Genomic DNA, 14,403 nt, shown 5'->3' on the forward strand with positions numbered 1-14,403 from the left:
CCGCATGCATGTAACATGGCCCCAAAACCTATCCTCGAGATGAGCCTTGCCTTGGCGAGGGATGTGCTCAACCTTCACGGCTGCATGAAGATCCAAGCCTACCTTCAAAACCTCGAGTTCGCAAGGCCACCTATGAAGCCAACTTGGCTGATTTTGCAAAGGTATGCGAATCGACCAGATGGTTGTGGGGTATAAAGAAGCCAAAGCTATCATGCGGATAAATTGAGAAACAGATTATGCGGAGCTTCAAAACACCGGCAGAGCGCCTGGAAGTGCAGACAGTGCTCGGGCTGGATTGAGCTCTAAGACCAAGGCCACTTTCCTTGTGCAGAACATGGTTGCAGCTTCTAGGCCAGCCCTGGAGATTGTAGAGGCTTCAATTCATCAGGGTGTGCTGCTTCGAAAGGAACTTTCTATCAAGAAGACCAATCTGCAAGAGACCCTCAGAAAATTAGGATTTTGATTTTGCTTTTCTTATTATTTCTTGATGAATAGCTTGTCATGGGGAAAGCCCTATGACTTTTTTTATTTTAAATAAAGTTTATTTTTGTTGCAATTCTAGTTTTTGATTCCTATTGACGAAATAAACAGGATCAGAAGTAGAAGTAAAAGTACAGAAGGGAACAAACTTAAAATAATTTTTAGAACAAAGGTAATCTTAAAAGAATCAAAAGATCTTCAGTGTAGCCTTATGTCTATCCCAGGGTCTGTTTGTACAGCCTGTGAATCCCACATGGTTGGATAAAACTTTTTTAACCATTTGCCATTGATTGGGGCAGTATGAATTTCTCCGTCCCTATCTTGTAACCTATATGCCCCCATTCCAAGGATTTGGTTGATTATGAAAGGGCCTTCCCATGTAGGTGACCATTTTCCATAACCAGCCACATGTGTTCCAAGGGGCAGAACCGCTTTCCAGACTATCTCTCCTTCTTCAAAACTCTTGTTTTTGACTCTTTTGTTGTAAGCCCTTGATACAGCTTGTTTTCCTGCCAGGAGTTTGTTGAGAGTGTCAATTCTGCCTGCATCCAATCCTTCCAATTCCAGCAGCATGGCCTGGGAGTAGTTCTCTCCTACTAAGTTATATTGGTGAGCAATTCTGAGGGACTGAACGGCTATCTCCATAGGTAGAATTGCATCATGGCCGTAGGTTAACACATAGGGGTCATGCCAGTTGCTTCTCTTTTTGAAGTTCTATATGCCCAAAGAGTCTCTGACAGCTTCTCATGCCATTGTTTTGGATTCTTCTCAAGCATTTTCCTGATAATGTTGATGATCACTTTGTTGCTTGACTCCGCCTGTCCATTGGCTTGGGCATAATAAGGAGTGGACTAGAGCAGTCTGACTTTGAATGCCTCTGCCATGTCCAGCATTTCTCTAGATATGAAAGAGGATCCTCTATCAGTTGTGATTGATTCTGGGATGCCAAATCTTTGTATAATCTGTTCTTTTATGAAAATGATGATCTCTTGAGATGTAGTGGATTTAACAGCCTTGGCTTCCACCCACTTAGTGAAGTAGTCTGTGGCAACAATGATAAAGCAGTGCTGCTGGCTATTGGCTGGATAGATCTTACCAATGAGATCCATTGCCCATCCTCTAAAGGGCCATGGTTTTACCACTGGATTCATGGGAACTGATGGAACCTCTGGACTGGGCCGTGTCTTTGACAAGATTCACACCCCTTGGAATAGTTAATGCAATCTTTCATCATGGTTGGCCAGAAGTAGCCATATCTCCTAATTAACCAGCACATTTTTCTCCCACCTTGATGCGCTCCACAGATTCCTTCATGGGTTTCCCCCATAACTTTCATGTATTCTTTCTTTCCGAGGCACCTTAAAAGTACCTCATCCTTACTCTTTCGGACCAAATCTTCATTCCACATAAGGTAGTTTAAAGCCATGATTCTGACTCTCTTCTCAGAGGGCAAAGTTGATATCGAGATAGGTCATGATAGGATTTCTCCAATCATCTTCAGTGATTGTGGCAGAGTTGACATTTATCTCCATCCCCGCCGTAATGTATGGTAGGCTTTTCTTTCCTATACTGATGATTCTTTGTACACGCCTTCGGGCATTTGTATGCTCATACACCGCGCCAATTCATTGGCTGCAAAATTTTCTTCCTTGGGATATGTTCCCAAGTGGCTTCTCTGAATTCTCACAAAGATTCCTAGTGCCACCAAGTAGACAGCCAAAGAAGGGCTTAGGCACTTGTATTCCCCAGCAATTTGTTTTAAAACCAGATGGAATCTCCTAGAATTTCCACAGATTGGATTCCTAGTTCTACCAGATTTAAGCCAATGATTAAGGCCTCATATTCTGCCCTGTTGTTGGTGCATTGGAAATCCAATTGGAAAGAGTAGCAATGTCGATTCCAAGTGGTTCTTCCAAGACAATTCCTGCCCCTTGAAGTTATATCAGTTTTTGATCCATCAAAGTATAACTTCCAAGGTGCAAGATGAACTGAGTAGATAGGATTGTTGAGGCAGGTGTGAGCTCTGGTTAATAGATCTGCATTTGCTATGTCTAAAGAGTCCATATTTTCAATCTCCTCTCCGGGATGATCTGCTAGGAAGTCTGCCACAGCTTGTCCTTTGACGGCTCAAGAACATATCCAAGGCAAATTCACAAGGCCAAGGTCCATTTTCCACCCTCTTAGCATTGGTCTTGTTAGCATGTATTTGATCAGATCTGTTTTGGCAATGATATAGATGGTGTATGGCAGCATGTAATGTCTGAGCTTTACAGCAGTGAAGTACAAGGCTAGGCAAAGTCTTTCAATTGCAGAATATTTTCTTTCCACTTCATAGAGTTCGCTTAGGTAGTAAACCGCCTGTTCCTTTCCTTCCTTATTATCCTGAACCAATAAACTTCCAATGGATACTTCTGACGCAGATATATAGAGCTTGAGTGGTCTGCCTCTCTTCGGTGGGGACAGAACTGGTGGATTTGAGAGGTAATGCTTGATTTCCTCAAAAGCTTGTTGGTGCTGTTCTTCCCAGTTAAAGGTTTGTTCTTGTTTCAATCTTAACAAAGAAGAGAAAGGCTGGATCTTTCCTGCAGAATTGGATATAAATCTCCTTAAAAAATTAATTTTTCCTAAAAGACTTTGTAATTCCTTCTTGTTCCTAGGCGGCAAAGCTTCTATGATGGATTTTGCTTTGTTCTTGTCGATCTCTATGCCTCTTTGGTGGACCAAGAATCCTAGGAAATTTCCCGCTTGAACTCCAAAAATGCACTTCTTTGGGTTCATTTTCAGATTATGTTGCCTCATTCTTAGGAATGCTCTTCTTAGATTTGTCACGTGGTTTTCCTCCTCTGGTGATTTAATCACAATATCATCAATATAAACTTCCAAGGAATGTCCTATCATATCGTGGAAAACAGAATTCATTGCCCTTTGATAGGTAGCCCCTGCATTTCTCAAGCCAAAAGGCATTACAGTGTATTCAAAAGCACCTATATGCCCTGGACACATGAAGGTGTCTTGTGGATGTCTTCTTCGCCATCATGATCTGATTGTAACCTGCGTTGCCATCCATAAAAGATAGCATCTGGTTGTGGGCAGCTCCATCTACTAGCATGTCTGCCATTGGCATAGGGTACTCATCCTTGGGAGAGGCTTCATTCGGTTTCTGTAATCCACGCAGATTCTGACCGCCCAGCTTTCCTTTTAGAATCGGGTACAATATTAGCTAGCCAATCAAAGCATAGATGGTAGGCCTGATGAATCCTGCCTTGAGCAGCCTTTCTATTTCTTCTTTGACTTTTAGTTCTGTGTCCATGGACATCCTTCTTCTGGCCTGCTTGACTGAAGGTATCCCTCTTTGATTGGCAGCTTGTGTTCTACCAATTCCCTGTCTAATCCTGGCATCTCATGATAATGCCAAGCAAAACAATCTTTGAACTCTTGTAGAAGTGCAACGAGTTCATTCTTAAGTGGTTCTTTCAATAGTGCGCTGATAAAGGTAGGCCTTGGATCCTCCCCTGTTCCTAAGTTTATTTCCTGCAAAGGATCTTCTACCTCCGCAGAGAGTCATCCAGGCGGCTGGTGCAAAATCTAGCACTTCCTCCTGTAGTTCCTCTTCCTCCTGGCTTTCCGTGCTTTCATGAGTGAATTCTGCCATATTGATGGCTGGATTCTGCGCAAAAAACTTTCTTTCCTCCCAGTATATCAACAATCTTTTTGTAATGGACCGGATTGTTGCAGCTCGATCCTTTTCTTGTTGATTGGGACTAAACATCAGCGCTTTGGAAATTTAGAACAAAAGGTCTGTTCCAATCCTCCAAAGAATTGGTTAGACCTTCTTCAATGAGCCTCTGGGCCGTGACACCATGGGGGCGGCCGTTCTGGTTGACTCCAAAGAAGGTGAAAGGACCAAGGTCATCATGATAGTACCTTGCCTCACAACACATGGCAGAAGGTAGGAATGGCCGTGGATCGGCCTCTATTATCTCCATGTAGCCTTCTTCATTCCATAAAGCTAACTATTGATGAAGAGTGGAAGGAACACAGAGACTCTGATGAATCCAGTCTCTGCCAAGCAATGCATTGTAAGTGGTAGAGGTAGTATCTACCACAAAGAATGCAACCTTCAGCTTCTTGCTTCCTACCAAAACATCCACATCCAGGATCCCAAGGGTTTTGGTGATGCCTCCTGCGAAATTGGTGACGGTCAGCCGCGGGTTGGAATTAAATCCTTTTCTGTTCTCCCATTTTGCTCAGCATTCTGTGAGGCAGAAGGTTGATGGCTGCACCTCCATCTACCATAGTTTTGGGGATAGGAACACCTCCAAAGTTTGCTGTTATAAACAAGGGTCTGAGGTGGTTTGCCATTTCTTTGGTTGGTTTGAGAAGCAAAGTCGACTGAGCCGCCTTGTGGGTTGTTCCTTCTGTCCCGGGATTGCTTGTTTGCTGCTCGCATTTCTTCCGCTTCGCCAACCTCGCATTCAAAACTTTCTTGGGAAAATACGCTCCGCCTGCAGTGCTCTTCTCCCTCTACCGCCTGTAACTTTTCTCGCGTAATGAACACCATATTGATGCCTAGGTCAAGACGTAACAAGTCCTCCACCGCACCAAAGGCCTCGCTCGTGATCCAACTCTCCTTCATAATCCATCTGCTTCTCCATCATATTCCTCCGCCCATTCTCCCAGCTTCTTCTGCTCCGAGGAGCGATTCTGTCATCTCAGATGGTTCATAATCCATTGCTCCTCTTCATATTCCTCAACCCAGCCTTCTTGCCCTTCTCCTGAATAGGATCGGTTTTTTCCTCCGGTTGGGGAGTTTTAAGTAGATCTTCCGAGGCGGAGGTAGGATGGATAGAAGGTTTCTCTGAGGATTCTGCTTTCGTCAACTTCTGTGGTTGAGAGATTGCTTGTTCTGTCTGGGAAGTATTTGCTCTTTCCCTTTTTGGCGACTGGCCTCTGGAAGCACCTGCGTTTTCTCGTTATTGAGGAATGTGCAAGATCGCTCTCAACCTCCTCATTTGGGTTCTTGTTAGCTCCATTGTTGGTCTCCCATTCTTCCCGATGTAATACCACCCGCTTTCAATGATGGCCGCCAAAGGTTTATCACTTCCGCACTTTTATTGATATTTCTCCTTGGGCTGCTTAGTCATTCTTCTGGATTGACAGCCTAGGTAGTTTCTCTGTCTGCCTTATCATGGGGCGTGGTTCCGATCCGTCAAAAACACTTGGAGTGGGCAACTGCTTTTCCAGACTACTCCACCACCTCACACTTGCACTGCTGCAGAGCACTATTCCAAATGAAATGGTTGCTTTTGGTCTTTCCATAGTCTCTTTTGAAACTATTCTCGCTTCTACCGAGTCACCTCTATAGTCAGTATGTCCTTCTTTCGTTCTGGCCAATTTAGGTTGACCATATTAACTTGTGGCGGGGGAAAAGGATCTGTGGTGACGGATGGAGGTTTTTCTGCTAGCTTCAGCCTTCCTGCTGTTATCCCTTCCTCGTATGACATCTCTGAAAACAACACAATCAAGGTAGAATGATTCCAAGAATTGTGCCATCTGCAATACTGCTCGCCCTTGAGTTCTTCTGGTTTGGGCATTCTGTGAGGCGTCTCTATTGCTTTCTGTAGCAACATTTCATCAAACAAGGCATCTACTTTGGTCAGATCGAAGGAATACACTTTGTTCTACATGGGTTTGTTTGGAACAAACCCTCCTGTGAATGGTGGCGGCTTCTGATCCCTTGGAGGCTTTGTAAGAGTTTTACAACTGATGAGATGCTTTAATTTTGCCATTTCCGCAACTGCAACCTCTCTCTCCTCCGATTCCTCCGCATCTTCTTCTGACTCCACTTCAATCATATGTATTGAGGAAGAAGGGGATTTATAATACGTGTCTTTGGAAGAGTTTCTCTTCTGCTGCCTCTCTGAGCAATTCCTCGATTTGGCCGCTTTATCCGCCAGCTTCGCCAGATCTCCAAACAACATCCCATCAAATCTTTTCCTCAGAGAAATTTTGAGGGCAGCCTGAGCCATTTGGATGAAGTGTCTTTCTTCGATGGGGATTCGGCACTTCATTTTGAGCTTCCTGAACCTGTTTATAAAGTCTTGGGCAGGTTCATCTTCACTGCTTGAGAGCGCAAGGTCACTGATGGTGACTTCTGGCCAATCTCGTAATAGTAGTCATGGAAGACGCTCTCCATTTGCTCCCAAGTCTGAATAGAATTTGCTGGCAGGTTAGTGTACCAAGTGAAAGCTTGTCCAGAGAGAGAGTTCCCAAAAAGTCTTAGCTTTAACAGTGGGTTATTCTCTATGGCTATGCATTGGAGAAAATCTGCCTACGTGCTCAACTGATGAAGCATGAGGATCCTCTCCGTTGAATAAAGTGAAGTTTGGTACTTTAAAACCTGGGGACAAGGGTATCTGATCAATGTAAGGTGGATATGGCTTCCTATAGGTGGGCCTTTCCCCCCTGGCCTCAGGCTCCATCATTTCCCTGATCATCCTCTCGCAATGCCCCCACGCTATTTAGAGCATTAACAGGAGGAGGTTTTGTCCTGCTCGGGGGCATGATTAAATCGTGGTTCTCGCCTATATGGTCTAGGCGTAACTTCTTCCTGTGCTCCTCCTGCCTTCCAGCCCGGTGGTTCCTCCAGCTTGCCTCGCTGCTCTCGCTGCTATTAGCATAAGGGTAGTTTCCATCCGCCTCCTTCCTCTTGCGTGGAGGGAATGGATTGGGGTCCATCCTTCGGGCTGTAGGGTACATCACCGGCCGCTCAGCAATTTCCATAGGGTGATCTTGTGGGGCCGCTTGTCGCGGAACAGCCGAGGCTCGCCGATTCTCGGAACTTGTCTCAAGGCGCAGACCTTCGGCGTATTGGGACAGCCTGACGCTTTGGATAGGAAAAGCCACTTCGTGTCCACCTTGGATTTCCCCGCTCGTATCCCACCACTGCAACGAGAGGATTCTCTTGATATGGCCACGCCAATCCTGGTGGGGACCATAGGAAGGTCTAGTTGCCGGACCACCTCATCGGGATTGGGAATTCGCCATGGCGCCTCGATCCTTCCCGACTGCTCGCTGACTCGCCATTGCATCATGGTCGCATATTATTTAGAGTATCTTGGCTCCTTTGTGTTGTGACCTCTTGTCGTAATACGATTCCTCAGATTAGGTTCATCCTTCCGAGCCGGTCCCGACCTCCCGCCTCCGTGGCCGCCATGTGCTAAATGCCGGGCATCACTTTCTTCGATTCCACTCTTCCCGAGGGCCACTTGGTTTATTTCCATGTCGTGGTGTGGGTTTTGGCTAGAGCTTCCAGATTCATGAACTGCACGTAACTCAATGAGAATATGTATACCGAGAAGTCCCATCTGGGCGTGCCAAATTGTTCACCCGCTTCTTGTGTTTACTCCTATGATGGAAGGGCAAAGTTCCCACCGCTTGAGAACCATAAACCGTCAACAAGTCGCCTTTCTTTGGTAAAGAGCGCACATCGCTAACAAAATTTCTAGCAGACTTAGTTTGGAATGGATAACTTGCGTCCCAATTTACTGATTTCTGCAAACAAACGATTGTGAATTTGGGTGAGGAATATCTCCCAAGTAAGTTCTTTTCCCTGCATCGACTGGTGAGGACTTTAACAATTTATCTCAAGATAAAGAGGTTGCCTTGGCTGAATGGTTGATGGGATTTAAACTGCTTTTTAGGCGGAACGCTTTTTACAAAATATAATGAATACTTATGCTAGAGAAAGATGAAGGGACAATGACTTTATTTCATTGAGATAGAAGGTTCCGATCGGATCGAGATGCCCGGCCGATTGGAAACGCTTGGCAGGATCGGACCGTTGACAACCTTGACTGCTAAGCTTCAACTTGTAAATCGATACCAAAGGCTGATTCTGGCAGAGCTTTGATGTACCTCATGCTTTTGTGAAGCTTTTGAGTGCGAATGCAGCTTTTCAATCTGCACGGGCAGGAGTGATCTGCTTTTGAGGGCTTCAGTGGGCTAGAGACTGCACTGTGAATTTTGTTGAGGTTTTCCATATTTGGAGGAGACTCAAACCCTGCCTGTTTTGGTTTTTTGCTGAACCAAATTTGTAACGAGAGAAATCTCGTTTTGAATGACTTGCTTCTTAAATATGGATTTTGGGAATTCTGATCTGGAGCTGGTTTCACTTGAAATTCAAGTGGGCTTGTTGGTTGATTTTGAACTTGTCTTTGACAGTTTTCTTGTGTAGGATCTTTGTTTGATTGGGTGATGAATTTTTCGTTGTCCTTTACCCTGTTCACTCCTCTTTGTATTTGTAGTGAAAATTAATAATGGGCGGCAAATCTCTTTCAGAAGATATCTCCCCCCTTTTTTCTTTTTAAAATGGAAAGAAAGAAAGTAGGATTTTATCACAAGGTAGGCTTTCAAATGATAGGCAATCACTTCTGCTTTTTCTTGAGAAAGAACCTAATCTCTCTTCTTAATTTCAACTGCCCTTTGTGAGATTTCACCCGTGATGGTTATTTCTGGACAGCTCCCTACTTTCCTGCTTATCTTTCTCTGAGCTTGTAACTTGCTTATCTCTTTGGGAGAATTACCCTCTCTGTAGAGTAGAAAAAGATCTCTGATTTAATATATATATATATATATATATATGTATATGTAAGGGGGATTTTTATCTTCTGATTTTTTCAAGGCTTTTTTCAGAATTGATGGCATAAACTTTTCAATCACTTCTCTTATGACAGTTGCCATTGTTGACTTTCCTTCATCCCAGAGATGTCACGTGGGGTTGTTTCATATTTCTGGCTTCCTCCTTTCTATCTCAATAATGTGAGGCCCTGTGTTTTGGGCTTTTCTTAGGTTTTGGGCTTTATTTTCACTTAGGTAATTTTTTGGCCCAAACAATATATATATATATATAGCTGCGCCAGAGAGAGAACAAGAGAGATGAGATAGCCCAAAATTTCTGAAAAAAGTGATATGTGTGCAATCAGTGAACAATAAAAATGTATTTATAGGTGATACTTTTAAAATTTTAGGGGAGGAGTGGTATTTTTACAAAATTTTTTAAAATGGTAGCATTTTGAGCTATTTCCCAATATTTAACTTTATCAAATGAAAACATTTAAATTTTTATGAATTTGATTTTTGATTGTTACATGTTCATTGATGGTGACTTTTAGTTATAAAAAATTGTTTTACGACATTAAGTTATAGCAAATTTTTTATTTATAGTATTTTCGTATTAAATTATATGAGGCCCCAATTTAAGTTTTACACATGGCTAAATGACCCAGTCTCATATCAATACGGTTAATCTGTTGCAATGTAATTCTATGGTTGTTCCAAGTAAGAGTACACCTCTCAATTCCAAGACCCAACTTTCTCCCTTGGATAGTGATCTAGTGTCAGACCCTACTGAGCACTGTCACCTTGTTGGTTCTCTTAAGTATCTGACAACACTTACCACAGACATTGCCTTTGGGGTTCATCATGTCGCACAATTCTTGAGTGTGGCTCGCACTTCTAACCTCGCTGCTGCTAAGCGTATTTTGCGCTATCATTTTTCGATCCTCTTTTGGTCCTCTTGCACTTCATGCCTAGGCATTCTACTTCCTGTTATTGTATTTTTCTTGGTATGAATCTAATCCATTGGAGTGCGAAGAAACAACCATTTGCTTCTCGTTCTAGCGCTGAGTCTGAATACCATTCTCAAACTTTACACTCAATGTTTGTCAAAAACCGAAAAACTTTATACTCAAGGAGCTAGACTTGCAGCCTTATAATGATACTGTAATTCATCACTATCAATCCCTTTTTTTTTGGTACACCTAGTTGCTACATTTGGTTGAACTTAGGTTGTTTATGTACCATATGTTTTTACGAGCAATGGATGCCTAATTGACAACTTAATTGATTAATTATGATGTAACATTGACAACACTACTGATGTACCTAAGTTTGTTTTTCCTCTGTGATTTTGTATTTTCCTTCGCAGATTTTGATTGCAATATAGTTTTGACGTAGTGATATGAAAGGAATAGTTAGGATGTGTAATCTGGCCTTCAATATATGTAATGTGGTTTTCACCAAAGCCTACACCTAAAACATGTAGAAATCCACAACTCAGAATTTCATCCAACAATTACTGCGACTGTTGTTCTAGTTCTTTGCTATAACAATGTGTTTGTTTTGTTTCAAACCTGAAGCAGTGGAAAACAAGAGCTTCACCTGCTTCAAACCCGACAAAACATCACCTATCTTGGGATTATTCTTACCCCCCTCAACTCTCCAGCTACTATCAATGCACCACTTTGCAATTTCACCAAGCTTTACAAAACCCATTTTGCATGTTTCGTGGGGGATGGTCAACCTACGGTCAACGCACTCCTGACTGCCAAGGAGCTCATTTATCTCTTCTAGCCTCCTAGAATTTTTATATGTTTCTCTGTCCACCAGAGGCTCACCTCTTAGAAGCTCAACTAACAGTAGCCCAAAGCTCCATATGTCTTCAGCCATTTCTGATAGTTGCTCAGGATTAGCTCTGTTGCTGCTGCCGCAATAGTTTGCAGCCCCAAAACCTCCTAGTTTTGCATTGTACAATTCATCAAGAAATATGTTTTCAGATGTTATGTTTCCATGATATACTGGTGGCTTCAAGTACATATGCAGCATTTGAATGGCAGAGCCGATTTGAAATGCTATTGATATCCTCTTATCCCAGTCCAGTGTTTCTCCTCTTTTCGTCAAGTTCAAGCTCAAATCTCCCTTACCCATGTACTCAAACACAAAATAGTGTCTTCCAAGTCCATCTTGAGAATGCCACAGAAATGAAATAATGTTTGGATGAGAAGAGGATTTGACCATAATCTCTTGTTGAAGTTCTGTTTCAGCAGCTATGTCTCTTAGAGATTTAATTGCTACTAGAACTCCATCAGTCGAAACTGCTCTATAAACCACAGCAGAAGGCCCCTCTCCGATTCGGTTTTCCACCCGAATAGCGTCTATGCTCATTAGCATAAGGCCCTCGTCTGAATCCGTTGCGTTTACGCGCTCTAGTTTCTTTCTAACTACAGCTAATGCCACAGCAAGAAAATAGAGCGCATAAACGCTAAATCGCAAGAAAATCCAAACCTTTAGAGATGTTTATATGAGTGAAGGATATAAAGACAGGAGTTCCAGGTTTTCCATGGAGAACCCATTGGCATTTCAGTCCCTCTACATAGGGAAAGCTAGTAGATGCGACGTAGCCGCTATTTCCATCATGTTTGTATAATCTTCCTTTCCATAGCAAAGTCCTAGGATTGTGCAGGAAACTATTAAAAACAACTTTGATACATTATATGTATAGTTAAACAGTCATATTTGCTTGGGATAGCTTACCTGCAGAATAACTGAGCTCCCATCCTCTTGACTCAAAAGAAACTTGGTCACCAGTTCTGAACTCAATGTAATCTTTTGAGCTCATCAACTTGAAATTCTTCTCATATCTTCCGTTGTTTGATTTCAACGTAGAACACTCTGCAGATTTTGATTTTGACTTGCAAATTAGCAGGTGATCAGCACTATCTGTTGCAACTGAAAGGTAGTTGATGGTGAATCGGATAAACTTTGCTGTCGGGTAGTGGATTGCCCATCGACATTTTTGGTTTGGGGGATATGGCTGCAAGCCATTGGAGTGGTTTACCATAATTCCTCCCCTCAAGTATCCTTTTGGCTTCTTTAAGATAACCATTGCATTAGTTTCACAGGTTTCTGGAGGAAAAATAAGGGGAAAACAAACTTGATTACGTTAAAGAAAAAAAAGAAAAAAACACCGGAAGAAAGGCTCTCGTTAATTTGCAAAAAAAGAAAAGAAAGGAGAAAATCAACATGAACCTTTCAAAACTTTGCAGCGCGTATATGAAGATATTTTATGGTTGACTGTTATCATATTCTTTCCAAGTGAACAGAGAAAAAAGAGGGTCATGCATATTGCAAAAGAAGATGGCATTTAGCTTTCTACTTCCCTGTTTGATTCTTATAATACCTGAGAGTTTCAAGGCGCAGTTCCTGGTTTTCTGGTCCCAAACATATGGCATGATGTATCGATAACCATTCAAACCAACCACATTGAAACTCATATACTTTTCTGTATCCCTGAACAAAGGAGGATCACCATTATCCCTCCACAGTGGAGAGGCACAAGAATTACTAACTGTCATCCCACTGCCATTATTACTAACCCATCCACTTCCATCTTGGTTGGTAACCTCCTCAGCAATATTGGCAAGCATATAACCCACCAAGCTATCAACCTTCTCATCACCATTTGGAGGCCCCAAGTAAGAATTTCCATGAAAAAGCATTGAACATTGATCAGCAGCATTTTGAGGGGTTCTTGCCCAAAGAATATTTACTTTCAACCCTGCAAAAACCTCAAGTTGAAACCTTCCACTACACATGTCCATCAGTTGCCTCTGTTCCTTGCTGTCTAAGAACATCACAGTGTAAGAAAACACAATATGGTAGATACTGTTATCATTTACTTCGAAAAGCCGATGACAGTTCAGGTTCCCATCAAAACCTTTGATGGAAGACTTGTTGAAAATTGATCTCCCAATGTAAACTACTTGGTCTAGGGTCATGTTGAGTTCAGGACCTGTATAGAAGCACTCAGCACCCAAATCCACTCTATCAGTGACAGGAACATTATTACCGTCTCCATACTGTCTAATAATAATCTCCCACCAGTTTCCCAATGTAGGAACCTCAGAATCCTTAACAAGATATTGAGATGAAGTTAGTGAAGTAACAGACTTTCTTATAGCTTCTCTATCAGATTCTTGCCAACCAGTACCAAACCATAGAATATTAACAGAGACCGGTTCTGTCATGAGTTTCCCTCCATGATAAGAAAGACCAAAAGAGCTTTCACCTGAAGAAAAACACTGAAACTGAGCAAGAAAGTACAGTGAAGTGCCTATTAGAATAAATCCAACCATTTGAAATTTTCGAAAAATATCGTAAATGTTAATGGTGTAATGGAATTATCATGGTAAGTATAGCGTGGGTTTCAGCCGGCATGTGAAGGTAAAAGGTCCTAAAAATTAAAGTAAAACAAAAGAAATAAAACAATGAGTTAGGAAAATGAGAGCAACCCAATGGCCGGCCAAATAAACTTTTGATGGTCTTTGAAAGGAACAGACTTGATAAACTAAGAATGGCTGACGGAGTGGATGACAATTGACATGCATAAAAGACGGGTAAATGGTTCCATTAAGGGAAAACTAGTTAAAAATTCCTTGTTCTTTGTTGGTTTTCCAAGTAAACCACTGGCTTCCAATGCAGGCGAGCAGCACCCAAGTCCACTCTATCAGTAAAGGGTACATTGGTAATTTCCCACCAGTTTCCGAATGTGGAAAGATATTGAGATATAGCTACCAAATCATACTAGAAGAGAAAATTGTAGGAATGCCTAATGCTGAGTTTAATGGGGGTGTTTACAGTGGGTTTGATCCATATTTACATCTGGATGCTAGAAATAGGATAGAATTTCACAGATGAATCAAAGATCCTCCTATTCTAAGATCCAAAAGAATATTGATGTCACAAGCTAACCCTTATTACGAGCCTTGTTACCATTGATGTCATATTTTTTAACATATGTCACACATATACATATACATATACATATGTTTAACAATCAAACCAAAAATTGACCAAGAAAGAAAACAATCAAAACGAAACAAAATAGAAATATGATTCCCCAGCTCTGTGAATCAAAGAGGTTTATAACCAAAAGCAGTTGTTCCAAGGTAGAGTTTTAATATCAAGGTTGTATCTTACAATAGCTGGAAGCAATTCAATTAAGAACGGAATTGAATGTGAAGAATATAGGTTCAAAAGGGTCCCTTCTTAAATGAGCAAGCCCCAATGCCCATTACTCAACAG

At 42.0% G+C, this 14,403-nt stretch overlaps 2 protein-coding genes across 2 annotated transcripts; both read right to left on the reverse strand.

Annotated features, from left to right (window-relative positions):
* Positions 1–10,522: 10,522 nt before the first annotated feature.
* LOC148919119 (protein EXORDIUM-like 1) lies at positions 10,523–13,392 on the reverse strand. The gene is made up of 3 exons (XM_089048974.1): positions 12,500–13,392; positions 11,854–12,225; positions 10,523–11,768 (listed from the first exon to the last, which is right to left on the reverse strand). The coding sequence occupies exons 1-3, from the start codon at positions 13,344–13,346 to the stop codon at positions 11,689–11,691; spliced, it is 1,299 nt and encodes a 432-aa protein (XP_088905100.1). The 5' UTR covers positions 13,347–13,392; the 3' UTR covers positions 10,523–11,688.
* LOC148919120 (calcium/calmodulin-regulated receptor-like kinase 1) lies at positions 10,633–11,484 on the reverse strand. The gene has a single exon (XM_089048789.1). It carries the CDS (start codon positions 11,482–11,484, stop codon positions 10,633–10,635), a length of 852 nt encoding a protein of 283 aa, XP_088904915.1.
* Positions 13,393–14,403: the final 1,011 nt, after the last annotated feature.

Source organism: Prunus mume, linkage group LG3 (genome assembly GCF_029339155.1).
Source record: "Prunus mume cultivar Tortuosa linkage group LG3, ASM2933915v1, whole genome shotgun sequence".
In the NCBI taxonomy this organism is placed as follows: domain Eukaryota; kingdom Viridiplantae; phylum Streptophyta; class Magnoliopsida; order Rosales; family Rosaceae; genus Prunus; species Prunus mume.

Bases quoted from the DNA above. Each gene is read 5' to 3' on its own strand.
- LOC148919120 (XM_089048789.1), bottom strand. From the start codon at position 11,484: ATGAGCATAGACGCTATTCGGGTGGAAAACCGAATCGGAGAGGGGCCT.
- LOC148919119 (XM_089048974.1), bottom strand. From the start codon at position 13,346: ATGACAGAACCGGTCTCTGTTAATATTCTATGGTTTGGTACTGGTTGG. The intron at 12,226-12,499 runs GTATTATAAGAA...TTTTTCCTCCAG, and splicing joins CTGCGCCTTGAAACTCTCAG to AAACCTGTGAAACTAATGCA. The intron at 11,769-11,853 runs GTAAGCTATCCC...GCACAATCCTAG, and splicing joins GGAGCTCAGTTATTCTGCAG to GACTTTGCTATGGAAAGGAA.